Source organism: Chrysemys picta, chromosome 16 (assembly GCF_011386835.1).
Source record: "Chrysemys picta bellii isolate R12L10 chromosome 16, ASM1138683v2, whole genome shotgun sequence".
Lineage (NCBI taxonomy): Eukaryota > Metazoa > Chordata > Testudines > Emydidae > Chrysemys > Chrysemys picta.
The window spans coordinates 22,740,173-22,766,697 of record NC_088806.1 but is presented as its reverse complement, the minus strand read 5'-3'; the positions used below and the strand labels follow the sequence as shown (position 1 = coordinate 22,766,697).

The 26,525-nt window shown below is 46.1% G+C and overlaps 2 protein-coding genes across 15 annotated transcripts in view; one reads left to right on the top strand and one right to left on the bottom strand.

The window, feature by feature from the left end:
• B3GAT1 (beta-1,3-glucuronyltransferase 1) overlaps window positions 1–15,690 on the top strand; it is a 90,025-nt gene extending 74,335 nt beyond the window's left edge. For 8 of the 12 annotated variants that reach the window (XM_042851927.2, XM_065570356.1, XM_065570352.1 and 5 more), the window contains 3 exons: window positions 4,318–4,614; window positions 12,546–12,661; window positions 13,311–15,690. In XM_042851927.2, the coding sequence (XP_042707861.1) occupies window positions 4,318–4,614; window positions 12,546–12,632 (384 nt within the window). In that variant the 3' untranslated portion in view covers window positions 12,633–12,661; window positions 13,311–15,690. Of the gene's footprint in view, window positions 1–4,317; window positions 4,867–10,124; window positions 10,231–12,545; window positions 12,662–13,310 lie in introns of those variants that run through there. The other 4 variants (XR_010593258.1, XM_024102248.3, XM_065570355.1 and 1 more) reach the window with 4 other exon arrangements.
• Window positions 14,956–26,525, bottom strand: part of GLB1L2 (galactosidase beta 1 like 2) — a 51,220-nt gene continuing 39,650 nt past the window's right edge. Inside the window, exons 13-19 of one of the 3 annotated variants that reach the window (XM_024102245.3) lie at window positions 26,378–26,524; window positions 25,860–25,931; window positions 24,869–24,971; window positions 23,403–23,490; window positions 19,443–19,557; window positions 17,587–17,703; window positions 14,956–17,115 (exon numbers count right to left, since the gene is read on the bottom strand). In XM_024102245.3, the coding sequence (XP_023958013.1) occupies window positions 17,029–17,115; window positions 17,587–17,703; window positions 19,443–19,557; window positions 23,403–23,490; window positions 24,869–24,971; window positions 25,860–25,931; window positions 26,378–26,524 (729 nt within the window). In that variant the 3' untranslated portion in view covers window positions 14,956–17,028. The remainder of the gene's footprint in view (window positions 17,116–17,586; window positions 17,704–19,442; window positions 19,558–23,402; window positions 23,491–24,868; window positions 24,972–25,859; window positions 25,932–26,377; window position 26,525) is intronic. The other 2 variants (XM_042851926.2, XM_008164557.4) reach the window with 2 other exon arrangements.

Sequence of the window (26,525 nt, the reverse complement as noted above, 5' to 3'; positions counted from 1 at the left end):
ATCTGGCTGGCTCCGCCAGTCCCCTTTTTCTCCACTTTGCAAAGCTGTAGAAGTATAAGCTATGGTTGCTTCTTGCTTAATTAGTGCTGTCTGGAAATGCATCCACTGTGGAACCTTCATTGGTCTCTCTGGGCCTAAGCATAGATGAGTGTGTATGAGAGAGATGGGTCTGGATGCTTCCCCATGCTGCATGGGGGAATTTCACCCTGACCCTGTACCTAGGGCATCTTCCCCAGATCACACTCCATTTGGCTTGTACCATCATACTTCAGGCATCACTGGGCTTTCCCTCGTTTCCTCACTGTTTGCTTGCCCCCACCTCAGTGTCTTTATTACTTAAATTCTGTCTCTGGCAAGAGCCTGCTCTGCATAGATCCATGGCCTCCCTCAGGGTGAATAGAGCCCTTTCAACGTTCTCTGAACAAAGTCAGGCAGTACAATGGTTGCCCTTGCAAGACATCTTGTTCAGAGACGCACTGTGCGATTGTCTCTCCAGGCTGCCGCACATGCATGAAAAGCAGGCGTTTGTCAATACTTGTTTGCTTGTTTGTTTTGAAGAGCGTAACCCTTCAGATTCTGCCACTGAGTTGACCAAACCTAGGCTGTAAACATGCAAGCGGTGTTCGCCTCCGGGGCTGCTGATTTGCAGCATCCAGAGACAAATGGGCTCCCAGGATTTTCTGACTCAGCTCAGGGAGACGGCTAAAATTACAGCCTGAATGTCTTCCACTGTTTCCTTCCAGAAGTGGCTTTGAGAGGGGACTGGAGTTATCCGAGTCCTTTCATAATTTCTCTTCCTAGTCATGTCTGCTCTGCGTGTTTGTGTGTGTACATGTGCATGCACGCTCATCTAGATGTTACAGAAGATAAGCATCAAACCTGGTCTGATCTGTAATGTACCTCCCTCTGGGCCTTGCCTGTAGATGGGCTAACCTAATCTCAATTGGGAGGCATTACTTTTTTTTTTTTTTTCAAGAGGTGCTGCTGAACCAAACCTCAAAAGGCTTTATTCACAGTGTATTAAACCACCCAACAATGATGCTACTTTCATTGTAGTGAAGGGTCACGAGAGTCCAGAGGAGAACATCAAAAATAATAAGATTTAGAAAACCTGACCTGTGAGGAAAAGTTTTAAAAAAACCTGGGCAAGTTTAGTCTTGAGCAAAAAAGACTGAAGTGGGGGACATAAGTCTTCCAATACGTTAAGGGCTGTTATAAAGAGGACAGTGATTGATTGATCTCCATGTCCACTAAAAGTAACACAAGAAGTAATGGGGTTGTTTTGGAGCCAGGGAGATTTAGGTTAGTTATTAGGAAAAACTTGCTAACTAGAGTGGTAGTTAAGGGCTGGAATAGGCTTCCAAGGGAGGTTGTGGAATCCCTGTCATTGGAGGTTGTTAAGAACAGGTTGGCCAAACACCTGTCAGGGATGGTCTAGGTTTACTTGGTCCTGCCTCAGCATGGGGACTGGACTTGATGTCTCAAGGTCACTTCGAGCCCTGCATTTCTGAGTCTGGGGTGGGTGATAATGGCTAAAGCCAGGGAGCTCAGAATGAAGTCTGCATGGAGTGTATTTGATGGTCCCTATTCCAGCACAACCATGTTCCTGAGGGAAGGATTCTATTTGTTTGGAGGTTGTGTATGTTACTTCAGAACAGGCTTCCTGTCTTTGCCTTGTGTCTGGCCTACAGCTCGGGGTTTAGTGTCCCCATGAGATAGTCCGTGCCCTTTGGGGAGGCAGGATTATGTTCCCAACAATGCAGCTTTTCATCAGCCCCAGAAAAGACAGGTCCTTTAGGTTCCATCACCACATTGACAAGGGCATAGGGATAACTTCACAGGGAACCAGAGACTTTAAGGACAGGAAGGATCAGCACCTCCATCCTTCTAAACAGTGAGGGGCTTCTTCCCTGCACCATGTTTCAGTCTAGTTTTAATATCCCAGGCAATGAGGCTCCCACCACTTCCCTTGGAGGCTCTTAGGAAACATCTCTTCATACTCAGCCTAAATCACTATTGTTTTAAATGTCATTTGGGAGATAGTGTCTCAAGTGGTTAGAGCTGCAGGGCTGTGAGCCAGGACTCCTGGCTTTTAGTTTTATCTATGCCACAGATGCTCTGGAAGAAGGCAAGTCACTGCTATCTGTGCAGGTGCTTATCTGTTCCCCATCAGTGCAATCCCTGTGCACTTCTTGTACATTAACAAAATTATCCTGGTGGGGGTAGCGGGAAGGGTCATTATCCCTATTGTATATATAGGGAAACTGAGGCACAGATGATGAGACTTGCCGATGGTCACACAGGGAGACTGGCACAAGCAAGAACTGAACCCGCATCTCGAGTCTCAACCCAGTGCTTTCCTCACAGGACCCTCCTTCACCCCTCTCTGCCTGTCTCCTCCACTATTAAATGGGTATCGTAACACTTCCTTTACTGCCATGACATGAGGCCTGATTAACATTTGCAAAGGGCTTTGGAAACCTGAGCAGAAGTGTTGTTTTTTAGTTTCACCCCTTCACTGCTAGTTCTACACCCCCTATGAACCTCCCCCCCCCCTTCCCCCGGGAAGATACTTGTAGACATGTGCAGTTCCCCTGAGTCACTGATCTCAGATGATTTGTTGCCTTACACTCCTGGAAGCTCTTTGGTACAAGACACGATGATCCCCTTCCTCCTCATTCACTAGTTGCCATGCCAAACAATCCCTTGTTTGAGGTACATATACTGCACCTATTCCTCCCCCTTTCTTGAGGTCTTCTGTTTTAGTTTGCATTCATTTGCACAAACTGGTGTATTGAAGTCAAGGGGGCAGAGTGTTGTCTTGGCCATTTGGCACAGTCCTAAATCCTATAGCAAAGAACCCAGGAAATGAGGTTTGTACATAAGACTGCAGGCAGACCCAGGCTGAATGCTGTTTCAATCCAGCTGCCTCATTACTTCCTTCTCTGTGGCAGGTTTTAGCTACAGCACCAAGCAGTACCCTGAAATGACTACCTATTAAGAAGGCATGAGGGCCCCTTTGTTAACCGGCATGATGTTGTCTCTGGATTCCTCTCCTCTAGGATTGTCAGTTTTGGTTGGATGTATTCCTGGAGGTGTCATCACATGATATCTTTAATTCCTGGAGACTCCAGGACAATCCTAGAGGGTTGACAACCCTATCCTCCTCCCCCTGAAACCTACTTGCATTAAGAGGCACCAGGCAGCCAGTGAAAGGGGCAGCACAATAAACATGGGTGACTAATCTCTGTGGATAAGGGGTGCCATTAGCATGTGTGTAATGCAAAAGGGCAAGTGCCTTCAACTCTTCAGGTCTCTCTCACTGTAATAGCATTCATGAGATTAGCTCTGGGAAATCCCGTCTGAGGGTCTGGGTCAAAAGCAGAAGGTGCTGGAGAGGGAGCATGCTCCTGCCAGCAGAGTGGAGACAAGACCAGGGATAAATCGCTGCAAAACCTCATCCCATTTGCTTGGCGTTTACTAGGTAGCCAGACTTCTTAACTGCCCTCATTTGAGAACCACGTTCGTAGTAGCTCATTCCAAATGTTTTCCCATTTCCCATCAACGGTGACTCACAAAATGGAGGCTACACTGAATGCCACTTGATGCTAATTCTCCTCTATAGCTTAGTTTCCAGAAATTTTGTCTTCCTAGCTCTGCTGTTAACTCACTATGTGACACTGGACAAGCTCTGCCCTCCCCCCCAGGTCTCAGTTTCCCCATCTGTAAATGGGGACGATGATTCTGACCCACCTTTGTGAAGCGTTGAGGCCTGTGGATGAAAAGCACATTTTAAAACCTTGGATGTAACTCTTATTTGCTACTTTGTTCCTTGCATGAAGCCTTTGCCACACTGAAGTCTCAGCGGGAGTAATTAGCGTAACTGCGCATCTGCATATTCGCTAGCATCTTTACCTGAGACTCTCCAAAGCACTTTGCTAGCCACCCTGCAATACAGGGCTTATCCCCTCATACAATTGGGCAAATGAAAGCATACAGAGGTTAAAGTACATGGCCAAGGTCACAGAGAGAGCCTGGAGTGGAGCTGGGAACAGAACCCAGCATTTCTGGCTTTCATGTATACAGTATTTATACTGCCTTGCCTCTCTGTGTCCACTGGCCTTTACCTGCTTCAGAACATCCAGGTCTGGTGCTGCAGTGCACGCAGAGGTCTTGCTGGGGACTGTCCAGAGTCACTGCATGTTGCATGTGTGGACTGGACGTTGAGTGTGCGCTAGCAACTGTCAGAGCGAGTGTCCGCTCCCCTCCCATCCCACCACACGCACTCACTGTGCCCTTCTCTCTCCTTGCCCCCAGATGCGCACCACCAGGAAGGTGTCGGTGTGGCCGGTGGCCTTTGTGGGCGGCTTGCGTTACGAGTCACCCAAGGTGAATGCAGCGGGGAAGGTGTATGGCTGGAAGACTGTTTTCGACCCCCACCGCCCGTTTGCCATTGACATGGCGGGCTTTGCCGTGAACCTCAGGCTGATACTCCAGCGATCTCAGGCTTACTTCAAACTGCGAGGAGTGAAGGGTGGTTACCAAGAGAGCAGCCTTCTCCGGGAACTAGTGACCTTGAATGACCTTGAGCCGAAAGCTGCCAATTGCACTAAGGTATGGACTCCTTCTGGTACGTGGACCATAAGGACCCACTCTCCTGCATCTATCACTAATCACAATTGCAAGGAGATGCAGAAACTTGAAAAGGGAGCATAGGGATTGTCATATGGGATCAGACCTGTTGTCTAACCAGGCCAGTATCTTATCTCCCATCCCTCAGGGTTAGCCCAATGCCCATCTAGTCCAGTATCCTGTCTCATACAGCTGTTGGTACCAGATGCTTCAAGGAAAGACACAACCCCCTCCCCCGCAATAAATGGGCAGTTATGAAGTAAAATGCATAGCGGGGAAGTTTCATCTTAACCCCAAGCCCGTAGTGGCTGGCTTCTGCCCTGGAGTGTGAGGGTTTATCCCCTCTATAAATGTCTCTGCTAGTTATGGTTATTCTACATGACATCCTTACTGTTTACATGAATGTCTAATACTTTTTTGGTCTCAATGTTCTGTGACAGTGAGTTCTGCAGATGAAATACGCAGTGTGTGAAAGAGCATTTCTTATATGAAATGTGCTGCCTTGCCATTTCATTTTCATGTATAATAGTGAACACCAAAGTGAATTTGCAGCTATGTTCCTGCTTCTCAAAAGACGTTACAGGAAAACATGGATTTTAGAGGGGTGAGGAGGAATTAATGTCCTGCATTATGCTGGGAGGCAGACAGGCATCCATGTGGGGTGTGGTGGCAGAGATGGGGTCCAGGGAAGAGCTGAAGAGGCATGAAGCAAATCGAGTTGACTGAGATGTTGACATCAGACAGTCCATCTGCTCTGCTCAGCCTCTCTGCTGCTCTGGGCAGAACTGAATGTGTGCTGCTCTGCCTAACAGGAACACGACAATGTGTTCTAAGAGTGGAGGGAGGTGAGAAGCAAGATCTAATGCTGGTGTGAATGGGGGGAGGAGGCATGTTGTGTGGAACACACTCCAGATTGATTCCCTCTTAAAACGGTAAATGGACAGGATGCAGCAGGCAAGGGAATCCAGTGTCAGGAAAAAGCTTCCTTGCAAATGCTTAGAGCCTGAAGCGGGTGCAGCAATGGCTACGTGGCCTCTAGAAATACACATAGAAGAGCAGCTTTTGATGTGAAGGTAGCTGTCAGAGTAAGGCATTGTGCTGGAAAGCTGGGGCGAGAGCAAGGCCAGCTGTGGTGGGACATGCTGTCAGGACTTTGTTTCCAGACAAGGGGGAGATTTTGTTCCTTGAGTCGGACAGGAGGAAACTTCTGTGCTGTGGGTCAGGAATTGAAGAGGTGGCAGCAGGAGGCGCTGGTTGAGATTAGGAGCTGGCTGTTTTCTCTGTGACGTGACAGTGGAGATATCACAGGGACTCGGTTTTGAGCTGGAGACAGTGTGATCCTGACCAACTCTCAGCACTTCGGGTGTCCTGCTTTGCTTCTCTACTTCCAGCTGCCACCAGCCTCCCTTCAGCAATTAACACATAACTCATCTGCCCAGCATGAGGTAAACAGAGACCAAATTCAACAGAGGCAGAGCTCAGAGAATTCAAACCAACCAACTCCCTACACAACAAGTGAGGGCACGTCAGCAGAGAGATGCCTCCCCTTCTAAACACCGGAGCTGAGCAGTTTGTATGCTATGCAGGGGCATTGCCCGGAGAGTGATTATGGCAGGGTTTAGGGTAGCTAAGAAGGGGCAATGCATGCTTGGAAACTTTAACTTGTTAATGGGAACGGCTCTGCGGTGACCTCTTGCGAGGGTGGGTGGAAGAAGAGTAATTGAAGACTGTGCTGAGACGCTCAGCATCACTGCTAGTGGTTGTAGGCTTGTTCAAAATCCAGCCCTGAGAGGAATGATGGTTCAGGGGTTAGGGCACCAGCCTGAGACACCAGAGATCTGGGCTCCGTTGCCTGCTCTGCCACAGACTTACTGTGTGACCGTGGAACGTGAAGGGGATAAAATCAGTGGCAGTTGGGCACCTAAAGACCTTTGAGGCTCGTGTGCTTAGTGTGTGTGCCTCAGTTTCCCATCTGTAAAATGGTACTTTTCTCTGCTTCACAGAGGTGTTGAGGATAAATACGTTAAAGATTGTGACTCTCTCAGCTATGATGGTTAATGGGGGCTAGATAGGTACATAGGTAGACAGCCCTTTACCAGATGCCTCCTTAGACGTCCCCTGTGTGCTGCGCTGGTATTCATTTTTATCACTCTTGAAGCGCCTGCAAAAAGCTTATTTACTGGCCAATAAATAAGTCTTGTGTTGCTCTCCTTGGCTTAATACCTGCCTGAAAGAGGGGGAATGAAAGGAAGATGATCTGGGCACTGCAGGAATTTCTAGACAAAAGGAGGCAGGCAGCCTTGAAATCCCTGCCAGGAGCTGCAAATGCTGAGAGGAAAAAATGAAAAGAGAGCTTTCTCCATGGAGATAGGGGGAGATGTGCTTCTCTGGGAGAGGCAGACTTTTGTTTTGAATGGCCTGGGTAGCAATTTATCAGTCACATTTAATTAAATATCTATAGCGGCTGCAGTTAAGCGCCTGCCTTCTGCCCCTTCTCCTGTCTCTCGGCTGCATTATGCACCGGGCTCCAATCTCTGACTAAATTTGTGAGTTTGAAACTGTGTTTGGGTGATGCGGGTGAAGGAAGCCAGCAGCGCTGCTGCCTAGTGTTGGACAGGGATGTTTTGCTGCTGCTTCTGAGGGGATTAGAGAAAGGCAGAGTATTTGTGGACAGAGAGAGCTAGTATGAGATGCCACAGTAAGTGTGATCAACTACCATCAAGGCTACAGGCTAAGGATGGGGTTGATGGGGAAGAGCGGTGCTTCCTCACTAGCATCTGTGGAAGAACACTGCAGCTGTTGCAGGGTTTTGCACTAGCTCTGTGAAGAGTAATAAATCCCTTCCCTAGATAAGATGGAGAATCTATGAACCCTGGTTCTCACCATGTTTTTTTTTTTCCAAGATGCAGAAAGGAACTGGCTCCTTTTTGTTTTGGTCACAGATCTGATGTAGCTCAAACTGGCCCTAGGACAGAGCGATTCCACTGATGAAAGCAGGAGGCCAGAGGGGCTCCTGGGGAATAGCTGCCTTCCTTCTTGTCAGATTTCCTGTGATAAAGTGTGTGTGCTGAATGCAGTGCAGATGGAGGTGGAGATCAGACCGGCAAACTCCATTTGTATTCGTTCTCTCCCTGTGTGAGCTGAGCAAGTATCTGCCAGGGCAGGTTTACCCTCCCTTTCTGCTGGAGTTATTCCCCAGTGACTGGGACGCCAGCCACCTCAGCATCCCACAGGGCTGCACTTATTTGGATTGATTGCAAATGTTCCTAGGGAAGGGGCTATTTGATACTCTAGCTGCCATTGGTCACACAAGGCCACATGCTCTCGCTTCTGGTGCCAGACTGGCTGAGCCTGCCTCCTTAATGTGCAGGAGGAAAAGGCCTGAGGAAGCTCCCGAGGCTGGGACTCTAAGGCAGTGGTTGCAGATAAACAGAATTTAGGCTTTGACTGAATGGGGGACATGTTCAGATTTCAGCCATCAGCACCAGTGCAGTCTCCTAGTTCAGATACGGTTAAACTGCTGTAACCTGCACCAGGGCAGCTTATCCCTGTAACTAGCAGGGCAAAACTCTGGTGCAAATAGTGCCTTTGCTTAACTGCCCTGGGGGTTTGTGCTGGTGCACTTACACCAGCAGCTGGGCTGGTATTCACTCCCTAGCATAGACAAAGCCTTATTTTAACCCACATTTTCTTTTCTGGGCCACGTATTATTTGTTTGAAGCTTCAACCCTTGGTCACATTATGGCTTCTCTGAGCCTTACTGGCTGGGGAAGAGCATAAATCTTGATGTCAAAGTAACTATGGCATGGTCATAGCTATAATAGCTACTGTCTGAAATTTGCCTGGTTCATTTGCCTCTGGTCAGGGTTTGGGGAATCCCCATGTTAAGCAACGTCCCATCCACTAAGCTATCCCCCTTTCAATGCAGCTACTTGTGTGGGCAAGACTTACAAGCTGGAAACTTGCTTTGAGAGCAAACTGACAGCTTGGATGTTTTCAGAGGGAGCATGCTTTAAAATCTGAGCAAACAGCTGTGTAAATCTGATTTGGTGTGTGGGGAGGAGGCAGGGTAGCTCTAAAGACAACCCAAGACGCAGACAACTGCTTCTTCAGGTGGGCTGTGCAGGATACCAGCCTTGCCCTGAGCCACTTGCAAAACATCCCATGCAACAGCATAAAGGTTCTAGCCACAAGTGGAGTGTCTGCTTTGGAATAAAGTTTTAAAATGCACATCAATGTAAATGAACGGGTCACTTTGGAGATGGGCCTAATCCTCCCCTGCCTTTCACCTGGGTTTGTCACTACACCTGTGCAGAGAGGGTAGAAAATGCCCCCAACTAGAATGCTCCATGTGCTCACAGCAGCCATACAATCTTATACTTGCATTGCACTGGTGAGATGTGCAACACAAGGTGAAAGATGGGAGAATTGGGTCCATGATTGTTTTCCCTTAAATTGCACTAGGCTCCAGAGATTACATTTGCTGGTGTAATTTCCTCTATTTGTAATTTCTTGCTACAAAACAGTGAAACTCTAATGAGAAGAATCCTGCAGTGGCAGAGTTTGGGGGATATCAACTAAGTCTTTTCCTTCCCTTGGTCCTCTGATTCTTAAACTCAGTTATTGCCTGGGTTTAAATGCTGCAGCCATGTGTAAGAGGAGATACAGCTGCACGTAATCACGAGTGGATGCCATTAGAGATATTAAAGGGGGGACACCTGTGATTTGTAAAGTACTGTTCAAAATGCCCATTGTGCCAAGCGCTGTTATGGACACAAGTCTTTTTGCTGTTGCTCTGAGCATAGTAGTAATACAAATGTGAAAATAAGTTTTGAGACATGAGGGCAGACCTTAAAAGACCTGTAGAACTACTGTATTAATAACACAGGTTGTATTTTTATGTATGATCCAAACTTTGTATATAGCAAAGGAAATGCATTGTCCTCAAAGTTACAGACAGTTGGCTGAGAAATGAAAAGCTGTTTCTGTACTTGATTGTTGCTCTGTACTAGGTGATAACTGCAGTGACCCCACTGAAGAGCATGGGGTAAAGACGTAAGTAAGAATTGTACAAAGGCCTGTATATTATTTTTAGTGGCCCAATAACCTTTTTTTAGAAGCCCCTTGCAATCGGAGATAGGGAGCTCAACTTCAGTATTTACCTTGATGAAAAAAGTACTATAGAAATGACCCCAAGCTCTGTGCTGTTGTGATTGCAGGGGGCTGGTATAAAAAAAAAGGTTACGTTTTACAAAAAGGTTCCCTTCGCTGACAAAGTGGTGGGGAAAGCAGCCCAGTCCAGGTTCTTTCCAGCTGTTGGAGGCAAACAACTATATTAACGTTACAGAGAGAGATTCACCTCTGCTGTAAGTGTTGTGCCTGCTTAAACCAGAACTGAATTAAGCCTGCGAGTAACAGGGAGCCGAGTATTTAACCACAGGCAAGAGGAATGTGCCGAGTTCATTCTTGGGAAGCAAAACATGCTTTTGCAGGTCTAAGGAAAAGCAAGCCAGCACCTTTGAGTACAAAATGGATCATGGAAGCTTGGATTAAACATGCAGTGTATTGTCATAGCAACAAGAGGGGAGCCCTCACAAGGTAAGAAATATCAATGCAAACCGGGTACGAAAAACGGGAAGCTGTAGCTCTGAAGGGACCTAACTGCTACCATAATTCAGGTGCTAGGAGCAGAGCAGTAAGAAGTAACCTTTATTTTAGTGTGGTACAGAGTGTGTAAACCAGCTTCCAGCTCTGTCTACTTATAGGCATTTTAATAGAGCAGCTAGAAATCTTTTGAGTGAGACAATTTCCCCAAGTAAAAATGTTTTTTTGAATACATTTCTCATTTGTGAAAGTTTTGATTTAAAGATTTCTTTCCTTCCCCTGCCACTTTTTTCAGAGGAAAGCCCCAACAACTATCATTTTCATTTCTAGAAATCCAGTCAGAATCTGACAATTTTGAAATTGTTCACTTAACTATTTTTTTTATCCAGTTCTACATTGTATACCACACTGAGATCAGTGCAGAACTATTTCCCAATACTGTTTAGCTGGCCACTATGAATAGGCTCAAATTGGGTTAGAGGCTTTAACAGCAGCAGACTAATATGCTTTGTCTGGCCAGTGTAAGTAGGGCCAAACAGTATTAAACTGGATTAATAGGGCCTCTTTAAACACCCCCCCCCCATGTAGGTAATGGCCCACTGCCTAAGACCGTGTAGCGAAGTATAGGAACAGCATTTTCTGCCATGGTGACAGCACAGTACCATGGCCCAGGGGGTTGGACAAGCAAGGTAGTAGCATCTCAGCATATGTCTACACTGTAGTCACAGGGTGTGATTGCAGCTCATGTAGACACACACCTGAGCTAGCTCGGGCCCTAGAGCAGTGAAGCGGTAGCAGCGTGCACTAAACCCCCTTGAGCACTTTATCCAGGATTATGGGTGGACTTGCACACCCCCCACTGAAGCCTGGGCAGCTGCAGTTTCACTGCTCTGGGACCCCAGTTAGCTTGTATAGATGTACCTCTATTAGCTGTACTTGAACTAGCTCACTAAAAATAGTCAGGATGCAGGGTGGGCTTCAACAGTGCCTCCATACCTGGGGGAGGAGGTGTCAGGATGGGGTGGGCATATGCAGTGGCATACTCACTTCTAGAGCAGGCACGTGTACCCAAGCTCCCATTCGCACATCTGGTTGCAATGGAATGTAGCCTAAGTGTGTTGGCAAGCTGTGATTTTGATGACCTAATGAACAGCACAGAACATGAGAGGCTGATGAGCGTGAAATTTAACCCATTGGTCCCTGGCGTTTCCAGAGGATTTGATTTTCAGCAGGGTTACTCCATGCATGCACCCCAAAACGTCCAAAGCAGATATCCAGCACTGAGCCCTGTGTCCTGCAGTCAACTACCCTTAAGCCAGTGTGAGAATCAGAAAAGAAAGGGAAGAGATCCCAAAGCAACAGTCACCCAGTCTCTTGGGGATGCTTTAGAAGAATAAATGGATAGTGAACTCCCTAGTTGGAGCTTTTCTGTCAGCGACATCTGAAGTGAGAGCCCCTCCAGTTCTGCTTTTTCAAAGGTACTGATCCCTTCTGAGAATCAGGCCTGGGATAGCTTCAGTCTATATCGATGGTGGTCTGAACTGATGAACTCTGTTTCCTTCCTGTTATACCTAGTAGTTACAGCAATGAGGTGCCTTTCTATTTTCAGCCCAGCTGTCTGTTGTACAGTGTGGATGATGCTGTTGTAGTGGCTTGATATGCAGCCACCACGGGTATAATTAGGTGCAGCTGGCCTGTAATAATTGCTAGCTCAGGTAGACATACATGCAGTAGCTTTGATTGAGTGACCATGATAAAAATAGGAAAGTAGCCACAGTGGCATAGGCTGCGGCTTCAACTAGCTGCCCAAATGCACACCTGGGATCTTGAGACAGGATTATGCTCTGGTGCTAGCCTGTGCATGGTGACTACACTTCTGTTTTTAGCCTGCTAGCTCAATCAAAGGCACAACATACACACCTACTTGAGCTGGAAATTACATCTCTAGCTGCAGCCTCAACACTTTGAGTTGGGGTGGGGGGGTGTTTGTCTCTGTAAACACACACAAGAATTTTGATTCCAGAGTGATGATCGAACAGCCCAAAGGATGATAAGTCTTTAGTGGAGGTTGGTTGATAAATAGATGGAAGGAGCAGGTTAATGGCCTGAGACAGCATACTGTCAAATGGGTATTTTTTGCACATGGTGCATTTGAGATGTCACTGGCCATAGGCAAATCTGCCTAAGGCTGTGAATGCACCATTACACTCGAGTGTATGTGGTTAAATAGCACTATTAGTTTAATGTGCAAGATTATTTGTTAGTATAACGCAGAGATGCAGCTAATGACTTCTTTGGGATTGGTTCAGATTTTAGTCTGGCACACAAGGACGGAAAAACCTGTGCTCGTGAACGAGGGAAAGAAAGGCTTCACAGATCCCAACGTGGAAATCTGATGCTGCATGGCTGAGCGGAGATCAAACAGGTACACCCTCCTGTATCTACCCCGAGGGAGGAGAGGACTGAGTGAAAAGAATAAGCGCTAGAGAGATTTTTCAAGGGAAGTATAAACATGCTCTCTCTGAAAGCCAAGTTTGAGAGTAGTGTAAAGGATGGGGTGATATTTAAAGGGAAATGATAAGGCCCAGAAAAGGAAAGTGTTTAGAACATGAGGGTGAAAAAATCTGGAGAGGATAATGGTCTGGTTAATTGAGGGGGCAGTAAAAGAGAAAAGGAAACCTGAGACTAGATGAAATGGAGAGTATAGTGCTGAAAGAGGGAAAGGCTTAGAAGGAAACTTTACAATTAGGGTTTCTATGCATGGCGAGCCACATTGTTAATGTATAGTGCACCACCTTGCCATGCAGTAAAGGACCCTGTGAACCCTGCTACAGTACAGTGAAGTCCCACTAAGCCACCCTCTGGGTATTCCAGAGACTGCATGCTCCATGGGGACACAGTGGTGGAAGCCTGCACTGTTGCTATGTATAGCTGCTTTCTGAGGCTGTCATACTACTTTCGCCAACACCTAGTTGCCTAGCAGCAACAGTCAAAAAACCATGTTCTCAGACAGGCTTGGGCTAGCTGCAGTGAGATAGAGGGGTAATGCACCCACGGTTGTCTTTCCTTTGCAGAAGATTCTCTCATTCTGCAGGCTCCTCTCTACAGCAGCCAGCCAGACACACAAGCAGCTGCCAGGACCGCTCCTGACTTCCAAGTGTTTTAAATGTATGAAAAACAAGCAAGTTAGAACAACCGACCATACCTGCACTGCTCAGACTCTCCCGCCCTTCCTCCTGGACTCTGAAGACAGAGGAGAAGCACAGAAACCGTAGCACTGACCTCACCTTCAGTACAAGGTGCAAAGCCTGTGGGCTGCTTGGATTGGAAGGAGCATGTGCAGGGCACCATGCACTCGGGAGGAGGCCCAGCTGGAGCTGGTTTCACAGCAAGGATGAGAAGCACCACAAGGAGTGACGGATACCTTGTGTCTGTGTGCAACAGCCTCAGCAGCTCTCTGGCTGTGGAGATGGCACCTTGGCCCTTAATTTTGAACCTAGGTTATTCAGTATTTATTACACGGCACAAGACTGGGTTTCGGGGAGGGAGAAAAGCAAGGCAGGTAATAGCTAACCAACAATCTCTCTGTTCTTTCCAACCCATCCCCCTTTCATCAGCTCCATGGCTTGGAGGGGGTCTGACCGATTTGACATACCTCTGTGTACTTGTATTGATTTGTTTACAGCACCTGTGCCCATGTTCACCATCCCTGCTAAACTAACTGGAGGTAGGTCCTAATCCTGTGGCTCAGGCCTATCTCTAATGCTAACTTGACTGAGACAAGTATTAGGTGTCGGGCTCCCTGCAGTGCGCACCTACCTCAAGAAGTGTTTTTTTTAACAATATGGGAGGGAACCACTCAGCATTTCACTGAATGCTGCTATTGTCTCCAACTCCTACCTTAGGCCTAATTTCCAATGTTCATTGTAAAAGAAGGAATCACTCAGCAACAAACAAACCCCCTTCCATCTATTACTCCCCACCTTCTTGAGTACATTTAGTGTTGATTTTAAATATGTCCATTTCATGGTGCCCATAAAAAGCCACTGAAGCAGTTCCATACCTGCTATTACTGGTGTCCCCACCTATACTAAGATGGCCCAGTGCTCTATAGCTTCCCCCAACAGTGTCTCACTGGTGCTCCAACACCTAATTGCCCAAAGAGTGGATTGAAAAGAAATAATCTGAACAAAACAGCACAAAATAACCTTAACCCAAATAACTTCAAATACCTGAAACCATTGTGGTGCAAAGCTTCTTCCTGCAGAAGAAAGTTACCTGGGTGGGGTTTTTTTTGACTGTTCTGTGTAAGGTAGAGAGACATCAAGAGTCAAGGGGAAGCATAGTCTCTTAGGTGATGCTTCTGTGTCTGAGACTTGGACACACTGACAGGCTGACACACAAAAGGAAGTTAATCCGTTCCTATCTAGCCCCTTTAAAAAAATGGATTTCCTAGATTGCTGCTTAGGTCTGGTCAGACTTCAAAAATCTAATCAATCTCCCCTTCTTGTGGAAAAGTCTGAAGCACAATTTTACATGTGAATTAAGGGAAAATGTAAACCTGTAAAGAGACTCACTTATTTTTTTAACCCTTAACAGCATATAAAAATTAAAATACATATAGAATATTTCTTGCAGAGTATTAGCTTCAGTGGGCAGAAATCACTCATTGGACTAATGCCAAATCTATATTTCCTAATATTTAAAAAACAAAAAAAATTGTTTGTGGAATTTTTTATTTTCCCTGCTGTATTTATCAAAACAATCACTGGGGAAAAAGTTACCTTCTTTAGCTGATAAGGTTCTTTACTTTCCATTCATGGAAGCCTTGCTACATAGCTTCTGTGAAAACCTTCCTTTGTATACAATGGCTGAAATCCAAACTGGATAGCAATGATTTTATGCAACTGGTATCCACTTGCATTTTGGGAACAGCCATTGTTAGCTCATGTTAAACAGTGGTGCTCTGCATCAAAGCAGGTTTATTCCACTATTTTACAAGCCTCCCAAGTGCAGCGCTCAGTCTGTGTATCTTAAAGGGGGAAAAAAAGGTATTTTCAAAAGGGATACAAAGTTTTCATGATATTCAAGTTGTTTTCAACTGATGTCCTAGCTGCATGTCTGTTTGTTTATTATAATAACCCTGCTGGATTGCAGCCTTCCATCCTCTGTAGGGAACAACTCCTGGTGAAATGCAAAGGACCAAGTCCTAAAGACAACCCTGCAAATACAAATATGCTCCACTCTCTTCAGAAAGTCAACTACAGGAGCCAGGCCTTTCCAGCTGGTGTGGTGGTTACTGGCGGGAGAGCAGAGGTACAGATGCTGTGGCGAGATAGGCACTGATTGGGACGGAGGATGGAGTGTATTACAGCTGCACTGTCTGTTCTCAGTTTTAATTAAACTGTATTTAATTTGTTAAATAAAATTAAATATGGTTTTTAATGGTTAAAATTCCCTTGAAATTGATTGTTACTGCCATTGCCAGGTGGTTATGGTAGTGAGGCCTAACTGCTCCCATAAGTACTGACCTGACTCCTCTAGGCCAGAGGGCATGTTGGTTGCAGGAGAGATGAGCAGCTCTTGGACACAGCCAATTCTACACTGACAGCCAGAGGGTATTTAAACCATCTTCCCTGTACCTTAAGCAGGGGAAAGAAGGTGAGCAGGTTTTCAGAGACAGCATTGGCTCCTTGCAATATTTGACCTATCAAACAGGAACCCAGCTGGGGATTGCCAGGGTGGGGAGTTAACATAATCCCCACTGTGCTTCTTTCCCAGGATCCCTTATTCCTGTTTGTTTACATCAGTTTAAAAAGAAGCCCAGAGAAAAGTGTTAGGTTCCTGTAACAATGGGAGCTCTGAATTGTGTTCTCCCATGTAACCATTCTAGCTCTACCAGCTGAAGTCTGGGTCCTGTTTACACACAGGAGGATGTTTTCTCCTTTCAAGGCTAACCTTGCTCATGCATCCTTCTCCCTGAGGGTAGATGGGATTTGGGCCCCTTATGGTATGGAGTATTACAGCTGATAGTAAAAAGTTTGTATGGTGAGTACATGGCTAAGTAATATACTAATTAAAAAACTGAAGCAGTGGGCTACTTATCCATTCCCCCTTCTGAACCTGCTCTTTGGAAGGTTCATAATTTGCCTAAACTGGAACCTTAGGTTGACACGACAGTCCTGCTCTGGCGGAGGCTGACAGAGGAGAAACACAGGTAACATTAGAAATGTCTTTTTTCCACAAAAGAGAACCTCAGAATATTAAAAATTAACTGTTAACATCCAATCAGGATTCCAAAAACTGAACAAAGCAAGCCCCTTCTCTACACAGAAAGGCTGTTTCAATTCTGCCTGAAAGCTCAGCACAGCATTCCTCAGCCAGTTTTTTTTTGTATTTATCACAGAAATTCTCTCCCCTTTTAATCAAACAAGAGATGCCCACATAGAATGCCTTAATCTCAGACGGGGCTGGGCTCATCTCAGATGTTTCCCTCCCCCACAATACCCTATTTACTCGTTATCCCTGGATTGCCCATTACATCACAGCCACTGATCCAAGCTGGCGGCCAGCTGTCATATTGAATTTGGAGAGCTAGATGTCCTGGGAGAAAGTGATGGACTCACCTCTCAGGGTGCTCCAAGTCTATCCCCCTAAACTTGTTGCCAGGGAGCAAATCCTTTACCCAGGTCTAGTGGAAATTAACAAGCCAGTCTGTACTTGGACTGATGTGTCCCCACACATACACCAAGGAATATCCAAGATGAACCCAACGGGAGGCAGTTCTCCTGCTCAGTCCATATAGTGGGTCCTTCCTAGATAAGGCATATCTACAGATTGTATGATCCGGCCTGCGGTGCGCTCTTCAAAAACGATAATCTAGGGAATAAAGAGATTGGGGATGGGAGGAGGGAAATCCCTTTAAAATGACAATCACTGCTCTTTCCCTCAGGGAAATATTTTTGGGGCAGGAGGCTCCCAGTGAAGGTAAAGTCATCAATATACCACCCCACTGGATCCATACACTCCACTCAGACTCCCATCACTTGACATCCTGAGCTGTATTAAGACTTCACAGCAAACACCAGTCCCAAGTCAGGTGGTCTTGCATTTTATTTAAATTCTGCTGCCCTTCAAATTCTATATACACTACTGATGTTCACCACAGCTGCTTTCTTTTACTGACAGCCAAGGAACAGTGTTGCTCTAACTTGAATCTCAACTTCAGAAAGAGCTACCCCCCAGGCTTTGTAGAGTCACATTAAGGTAAGTTTTTAAGGCACTGAGCATTCCTAGCTGGCCTTAGACAGACATGAATCTGATAAGCATGTTTAATAGAGAGCCTCTCACCTCATTGTTCCCAGGCTGCAGCCAAGTTGCAGGGAGGTAGAGTGTTTCCTGGGGTCCGATTTTCCAGTAGCGTCCTAAGTTCTCTCCGTTGACAAACACAACTCCTTTTTCCCAACCCTACAATAAAGGCAGCAGAGCAGAGTTACTGAAGCAATTGCTCTCACTAGCCAAAGCACTCACCCACTAAGACCCTAGTGTTCTTTCAGGCCACCTGCTGCTAACCGTCATGCTGTTGGTCTTAAAGCAATTTGTTCAAACCTCTCACATTTCACTCCAATCCTGCCCCTAATGTACCTTCTTACCTGAGGAGGTCTGTCCCCAAGACAGATCTGCCAAGGGCAGTGACCAAAAAAAGACTTGTTTTGCAGTAGTAGCTAGAGGCCCTCACCAGGAATCGGAGCCCCATGGTGCTTGGTGTGGTACGCAGCCTCCGTTACTACAGTAAGTCTCAATCTTTAGTGTATTTATTCTCAACACCCCTGAGAGTTCCTTCCCCATCTATAAAATCATGACGAGGCACAGAGAGTAAATGATTTGCCCACAGTAATATAGAAACGCTGTGACAGAGCAGGGAAATGAACTTGCTCTTTCCTAGTCCTAGGTTAGTGTAATAATCACTGAACCATTCTTCCTCTCACAAAACAATTAGCCCTACCTCAAAGAGCTTACAATTTGAGTAGTTTTACAAATAAGTCAATCCTGCAGCCCTCATCGATGTTACAGCTGAGGGCCTTCCAATAGTGCATGAAAGCACTGTGGCTACCATGTCTGGTTCATTCTCTCATACTGCCCAGGGGTTTTGTACTCCTGTGGGTACTGCAGTGCCCACACCGCTAAGGGAGAGTAAGCTGGTGCATCAACAGGAGAATCATTGCTTGGTTCCATTGGCAGGGCAAGTTTTGCCCTCAGTTACCCCTGTGCAACCACATGAATGATAATGAGGCTGGAGATGTGCAACTTTGGTAATGAGGTGCTGGGGGCCACCACCTAAGGGAGTTGGGGCAATTCCCCTGCCTCTGTTAGTCACCTACTCTCTGGCTCCTGTCGAGTCATTTCTGCTGGAGATGACTTAGCCCTGAGGCTCAAAGTAATACTTCTAAAAGCAAATGCTGAACTGTTCTAGCTTTGCTCTTCTGAATGGGCCAGACTGCAACAAATAGCAGGTTTATTAACAAACAAACCAACCAACAACACTTCCCAAGGCAAAATATCCTATCCCTCAGAGCCTCTTTGAGGCCTTCCCCTACCATTTCATGCAACACCTGTTAGTCGTCATGCTCTAACTATCCATATACTTTGTCTTGTAAATTACACTGAGACCTGAAGAACAGAGATTGCACTGGGGGACTGAAATAAAATACAAGAGGAAGAAGTTCAAGATTTTAACAATACACACTGTATATCCTCTTCAGGGCTGTACACATATCGTGCCACCCTCAAACCCCATGGCCAAAGGTTCCACAGCACTGTCCTCTTTTACAGATAGCACAGAGAAGGGAAATGACTTGCCCAACGTCTCACAAGACTCAGGTACTCACAGCTACTAACCCTTTGCTACCGGAAGAGGAATAGCAGCTAAAATTTATGTAAAGCTGGGGTCAATTACTAGGTCTGCCTGGCTGCTGTTAGAGGGGCAGGCCAGAATCACCCACATTTGTCCCAGCAGGGCCTGCGATGGTGGAGGCTTTGTTTAACTGAACATGCCAGCTGGCAGTTTTAGGAGCAGACTTCTATGCATGAAGAGTGCTACGTGGTGCCCGGGCCTGCCCTCAGGCATGGTGGCACCGCTGGAGCGGTTATGCCAGGGTCTCTTTCCAGCCATATGAAAAGAAACAGACGATAGCTGAGCGACTCACCTCAAGTTTCAGGAAAGTGTCCTGAGGCAGATATTGCACTTGCAGGTTTCCTCGGAAGAAGGCGGGACCCACGGCGTAATCTGGGATCGTGCTCCAAGCAGTAACACCTCGCAAGCTGTGAGGCAAAGACAAACACAGTTAACAGAAGGAAAGCAGCTTCCTGACAGGCGCAATTCATGGGTCCAGGGCTGGCCTTAGGATCATTTCAAACAGAAGGCCACCGTAGGGGACCGTTTCTTACCATGAAGTAGCTATTCACTTGGCTGCCTGAAATGGGCAGCAGTTGCTGCCCACTGGCACTGGTTTAGGGACGACTAATCAGCAGGGGGACTTGGTTGTTCATTCAAGGCAGGCACCTGCTTACCTCTTTCCTTACTTCCAAGTTAATCCCCTGGCGAGAGAGATCTTGGCCTTCACCTTTCTCTGGCAGCAAGGTGAAGATCCCCACTGTGAATGCAGCGAGATACACACGTGCTGCTACTGCTCTCTGCTTTGCTAGAAGTGAAAATCCCTGCTTCAAACTCACCCATTTCTGATCTCACCAACCACACTGGCTGCCAACCTGTCTCCTGGTGCATTCCAGGCACTAAGCCTAAACTAGAGAGCTCTATCTCGGGTGTTGCTGAAGTGCCCACCAGTCCCAAGGTGTCGTCGTAGCAGCAGAGAACAGATGGGATACTGAGACCCCTGATTTGAACTCTGCAAAGGCAAGTAGTTAGGGACAGTGTATTCTTGGTGTACATCTACACTGCCGCCCCCCCACCCCAAAAAAAGTGTTCTTAACTCAGGTTAAAATAGCAGTGAAGGCATGGCAACTCCGTTTAACCTGGGTTCTCAGCTCGAGCGCCTGGGGCTGAACTGGAGTGCCTAATGTGACTAAGCAGCTGTGTTGGCATGTCTTCAGTTCTCTTTGAATCCATTAGCTAATGATGGTTAGCTAACTCAAGTGAAGAACACACTCTATGGTGATGGGCTCAAGGCTCTGCAAACTCTTCCTCCATTGGTCTGACAAAGCTAGAGCCACTTTCAGGGTATGCTCAGACGCTTATATCGACACCCTGAGTGAATGGCGTGAGAGGCCGTGAGTTTCTTCTGAAGCTTAGGAGTTTAAGTGGACTTTGATCCATTTCCGCTCTCTATGTTGTAGCATGTTTATAAAAAGACTATAAACATGCCCAGAGGCTAGTGATATGAAGCAAAACACAAGGCCCTGTGATCTAATAGACACTTCCCTGGGAAAAGCTGCTCAAACTTCACTGCTAAAAAAAAAAGAAAATGCCTGAGGTGAGGTTGCACTCTCAAGGCTTGTCTATACCCAGAAAATACTGGTTTTACGAGACTGCTATACTTAGTGGCACCTGCCCCTAGTGCGGATGCAGTCAAAGGTGCTTTCTAGCAGTATAGCTTATTTCCCTTCCTGTACAAGAAGGGGAATAAGGTATACCAGTATAAAAAGCACATTTTATACAGATATAAACTCCACACCTGGGGTTGTACCAGTGTGACTATTGGTAAAAGAATCATACCCTTCATCAAAATAGTTTTACCGGTACAAAACCAGCGTACAGACACAAATACTGGGAAAATTCTGCCAAATCAACAGTTTCAAAAAAGAAATAAACTTATGAGCAACTGAAAACAGGAAGTGAGCCTAGAGACAGCCATGCAACCTTAACTATAATGGTGGCTGCAATTCCTCTTAGACTAACGGCTGTAATCTTTTATATCTATACAGCACCCTTCAACTCAACAATTTCTAAAGTACTTGACCAATTTATTTAAACAACCTACATCACCATAATGAAATCACCTCTGGGGAGAAACACAGCAAGTGTAACAATAATTTGCAGCACACAAGGTCCTTCCCTCCAATTTTTTGAACCAACTCATTTGCCTTGAGAGCACAATACAAACCTATTTGCTACAGCCTTCCTGCCATCACCACCACCAAGGAACTACTCGTACACAGAAGGCAAGTCAAGGTTCCTAGACCTTAGAAGAGGTGGCATGAAAATTCCACCATGACACATTCTGTGGAGAATGCTATGGAAACCTAGGCCACTCTATTTAGCGTTTAGATGTTATAGTGATGGGTGCTCTAGAAATGCCGTTAAAAAGCCCCCAAGACGTACTGTAGGGTGCAATATTATGATGGCCCAATGTAATTACGTACTTGGGGGGAACTTGGGTCAGGACACTCTGCTCTTATGAGAAATATTGCAGGATCTTTATTGCCTTCAAGTAGATTGGGCCTCAATTTTAAAGACTCAGCCCAAACAGCTCCTCCATAGGCCCAGTGTCCCCTTAAACTACACTGGAACATTGGGTTAAGGGTTAGTGAATGCCACCTTCCGAATCAAACACATCACTTCTATTAGCATTGGGCTTTTGGTGGATGTCTCCCATCCAAGTATTAACAAAGTCTAATCCTGTTTAGCTCCTGGGATCAGATATCACTATCTGAGCCAGTATAGATGCATCAAGTCTATTTTGGAATATATAATGGAAGGGCCCCCTTGATCACATCAGGGGTATTAGCAAGTTATTGTGTATCCTCGAAGCTTGCATCATTTCTTGCCTTCTGGTACCACAGGTGTGGTTGGGGGTGGTGATTAAGCAGTGAGAAAGTGAGGAGCTTAGAAGTTCCACAAGAGACTCAAAACCTTATCAGAACATGTTCTCTCCAATGCTGATCATCAGCATGCCCAGATTCAAGCGAATTATTGGCCTAGTACAATATGAATTCCACTGTATTGCTGGGCTAAGACTGGCACAATCCCATTTTCAATACAGTGTACTTTGGCTTCCTACTCAGAGATTTCTACCTTATGATGTTTCATTGCTAATGGCCAGTTGCTAGTAACTGATCATACTGCTGGCTAATCTTGCTTTTATGCCTGCATGGCAGCTCACTAGCTTTCATACCTTTGATTGTAAATATCCTTCTCTAATGATCCTACAGCACAAAGCTGACACAGCTCACTCCGCCAAAGAGAATCCTTGCAAAACCTTCACTTAGAATATTTAACACTACCTGTTAGCACTGTCCTTAGAGGAGGACTGTAATAAGTTGACTAGAGAGAGTATACACATGGCCAACATCTACTGGACAGAATAACACCACAATTGTGTGTGTCACAGGCCCTTCAGTGTCCAGAACAAACAGAGATTCTCTCCCCTTTGGCTCAAGCGGTAGGGGCTTCCAACTTTGTAGCAGAAGTACTGGAGTTCTATACTGTCGACACTATTAAGTTCCAGGTGACCACAACAGGCAGCAGAATGACAGCTGTGAAGTCCTCGGTCCTCACAAATGTGTTACATTATTTGGCAATACTAGCACTGCAACAACAAACCCTCGAGATTTTTGGCAGGAGTCCATAAAGTGACCTATGCTCTGTTGCTCAAACGACAGCAGCCTGGCTAGTTATCCCACCGAGATTATTTTGCTTTAGCATTTAATACTGAAGAACACGATTTAAAAACATGAAATAGGGGGAAGCCATCTGGAGTGTTAGGAGCTTCCTGAAATTACTTCCTCTCGCTATCCAAGGAGGAGGGAGTGTCCTTCGCTGAAGTGTTTCTTAATCCCAAATTTCTGATCCAGACAAAGCCCCAAACTTTTACAAAATTCAAGAGGGTTTGAATTGGCCACATCTCTACAGGCCCAATCCAACACCTATTAAAGTCATTGGGAGTCTTTCCATCCCCTTCAATGGGGGGTTGTATTGGCTCCTAAATAAAGGTGCAAAAGTAAGTGTTGCAACCTTCTGTACAATTTTAGTTGGCGTTATCAGGAAGAGATTTGTCAGCATGAAGATTCACCACGGGCTGCCTTTCCGGGACATGTAACTGCTAACTAGGTTTTGCACCTAGGCCAAATTGTCGTGCAAATGAAGGAGATATATATGCCCTCCTCATCGGCACAAACAATTTAGATACATGTACATATATCTCCCAAACCTTTCCATGAAGCCAGGTTTCATCTCCAGACTGTAAATCTTGAAGTTCCTCAAGGGGGTTTTATTCAGGAAGACTTCACCAATTAAGCCTGCAAGAGCAATAGAGGTAATAAAGAGCTGAGAAGCAACTACGCTGATGAATCTTCCTATTTCAATAGAAGGAACAGCAGGATACAGAAAATAGTCACGCTCTGCAATGGCATTAACGCCCATATGGTCCCATTGCTCATCCAGATTGAGCAGGGAACGTTGCCACACTTTGCCCTCTCCTCTCCATCCTTTGCTTAACTCACTAAGCTCAGAAACCCTCTCCTGGCAGAACGTACTGTTGGCACACATAGCAGATTGATTTTTTGTTTGGCTGCCCATACATGGATTTATTTTTTTTTAAAGCAGCAGATCAGTTACTTCCCCAATACTCAGAGGAAAATGTGACATCCTGGTATCACTAATCCCTTGTACTGATCCACTGCTCCCCCCCGCAAGGATCTCAAAGTACCCCACAAACAAATTTAGCCTAACCAACCTCCTGTGAGGCATTTGCAGGTGGAGAAAACTGGCACACAAGAGTAAAGGTCACACAGGAAGTCTGGGAGAGATCTGGGAACAGAACCCATCTCTCCTGGCTCCCAGTCCAGACCATTAACTACAAGACCATGGTTGAGATTGTCAAAAGCAGTCCAGGGGCTTTAGGCACAACTCATCCATTAAAGCTAATGAAATAGGTCTCTAAATTCACTAGGCTGCTCTGAACGTTTCGGCCTACATTTCCCCCCTAAAAAACAGAACCGAGGAGTCTGGACTCCCAGTCCCCAGCTCTACTGGCATAAACATTTTACTGCATTCTACTGAGCTTGACATAGCGCACAATCCCAGGACCCTGTGTACACTGAGATTCTCTTGCTCTCCAAATCTCAGAGCAGAAAGAAAGATCAGGAAGGAATTTCTTTCCACCCCATGTATGACTTTACACAATTGCATATGGACATCATGGAGTGAGAGGAGGGGCACCCCATTGTCATATGAACCATTGGGTATTGGCAACCACTATAGGGAGGGTGGGACTTGTGAAGGTCTTTAAGATATGTCCACCTCCCATGAAGTGGGCTATTTTCATCAACTATCACGTCAGCTACCACCACCCTGGACATGTTTGAACTTATGGTTAAGAGGTGAACTATATTCTTTTAATCAGTCTCCCGCACTGTCTGCCTTCTACTGCCTGACTGCAAAGCTACATAACATTAGCCAGGCACAGTGAAATTCCTGCATGCCTTTATACTGCTCAATCCAACACACAGGATTTTAACATTCGATCTGGAGTATTTGTTTCTGGAGGGCGGGAGCCATTTTTAAAACTGTCCTCAGTGTTCGAAGTCCTTGCTAAATACAGACTCAAAAAGAGGCCTTTATCTGAGTTCTCAGCCCCATGCACCAGCTTGGAAGGAAAGAGACAACTTAACCTACCTTTCCGCTGCTCATTCAGCATAAGTCCATAATTGACACGCCCGCAGTTCTCTACCAAAAGCCTGAGCTGCCTGAAGCCCTGTAAAGAATGGATCAGCCTCTGCTGAATCAGTGCACAGCCAAGTGCCAGGTCAGCCATGTTGGGCAAAGAGAGAAATCAGTGGGATCACTCCAGGGGGGTGTTTGCACCAGTAGCTTTGGCAGCTGTTTACAGGACTATAAATTACAGGAATATGCCACAGCTCCAAGTAACTGCATCACTGAGCTCAACCTTCTCATGGAACCGTAATATTTTCCTGTTCCATTTTAAATGCTTGAAGTGGTACGTAGAGCTAGAAACAACATATGTCCAACACCACACTGGCTTCCATCACACAGCTCTACCCACGAGTCACATTCCTGACCTCCAATATTCCCTCCCACTCACCCAATTCTAGTCTTTAGAGCTAGGCACAGCTCTGCCAGTGCACATTTAGTAGACGTGTTAGTCACATAGCCACTTTGAGCCACGTGTGAGCTCAGAACACACACGAGACCATCCAACTCATTTCACTTGTGACCTAAGAGAAGTAAAAAGACTGAAGCATGTTTTGTGCCTATGAGCGAACAGCCTACATGTCCTCAGTCAACACAGGCAGGGTCCCTATAGCCCACTGTTCCATTTCACGGGTGTCTGCAGTGTGTGGGTGTGGCAGGAAGGGGGTTAAACTTAGTGCATCAGCTGCTACTCTGGAGTGAACCTGCTGACTGGAATTTTGTCTAGATATTTCCCTCTCAAAAGGATACCTTGGCATTTTAAGCCACTCTCTGCTCCAACTGGGGAGTCATTTCTGGTTTGAGTATAACAACTGCTGTGTGTCTCATGCCGCTGCATCACTGGTTTGCATGAAGCTGGCAGCAGACACGCTTCTGGGCTCTGCATTTTCGGGGGCGGTTTGAGCTGCAATTCTATTACCCACATACCGCTCATGAGTGGCCTCACATTACTTACCTGTCCTTCGGGAATTGACAGCTCCACGGTGTTGTAATCAAGGAATCCAACGAACACAGTGTTAACAAACACCTGCAGGAGAGGGCACAGGAGACTAGTCAAATTCTAAACCATTTCAGAATATAGTTAGACAAGAGATTAGGGCCATAACCGGGGAGGAAGCACTGTCTAATGGGAGTCAAGACTCCTGGGGTTTATTCCCAGCTCCGCCACCGACTCATTCTACAATGTTGGGCAAATCAAGGCATTTCTAAAAATGCACCGTGATTTCCTACCGTTACCTTCTGCGGATAGATTTGAGGTGATATTATTGGAGTTTAAACAGACTTGGACCTTGAGCCTGGGATTTAGGGAGGACGTAGGCTGGGGCTTGGTTATCAATAGTACAAGGGAATAATAATTCTGCTCAGGGAAAGCCTGCCACCTTGGTTCGTAGCTGGCCTATTTCACATCAACTACCACAGCCAAGCTATTTCCCTTCTGTAGAGTCAGAACAACAACTGCTTTGTACTCTTTACCTGTGCTCGGTCCCGGACATTATCCCTGGAATGCAGCTGTCCTCCGCCAGATATAACTGTCTCGTAGAGCGTATACCCATAGGCCTGCCCATTGCCATCATTCACTGGTAGGTTCTCCATGTTAACCGGGAACTCTGACTTAACGGGC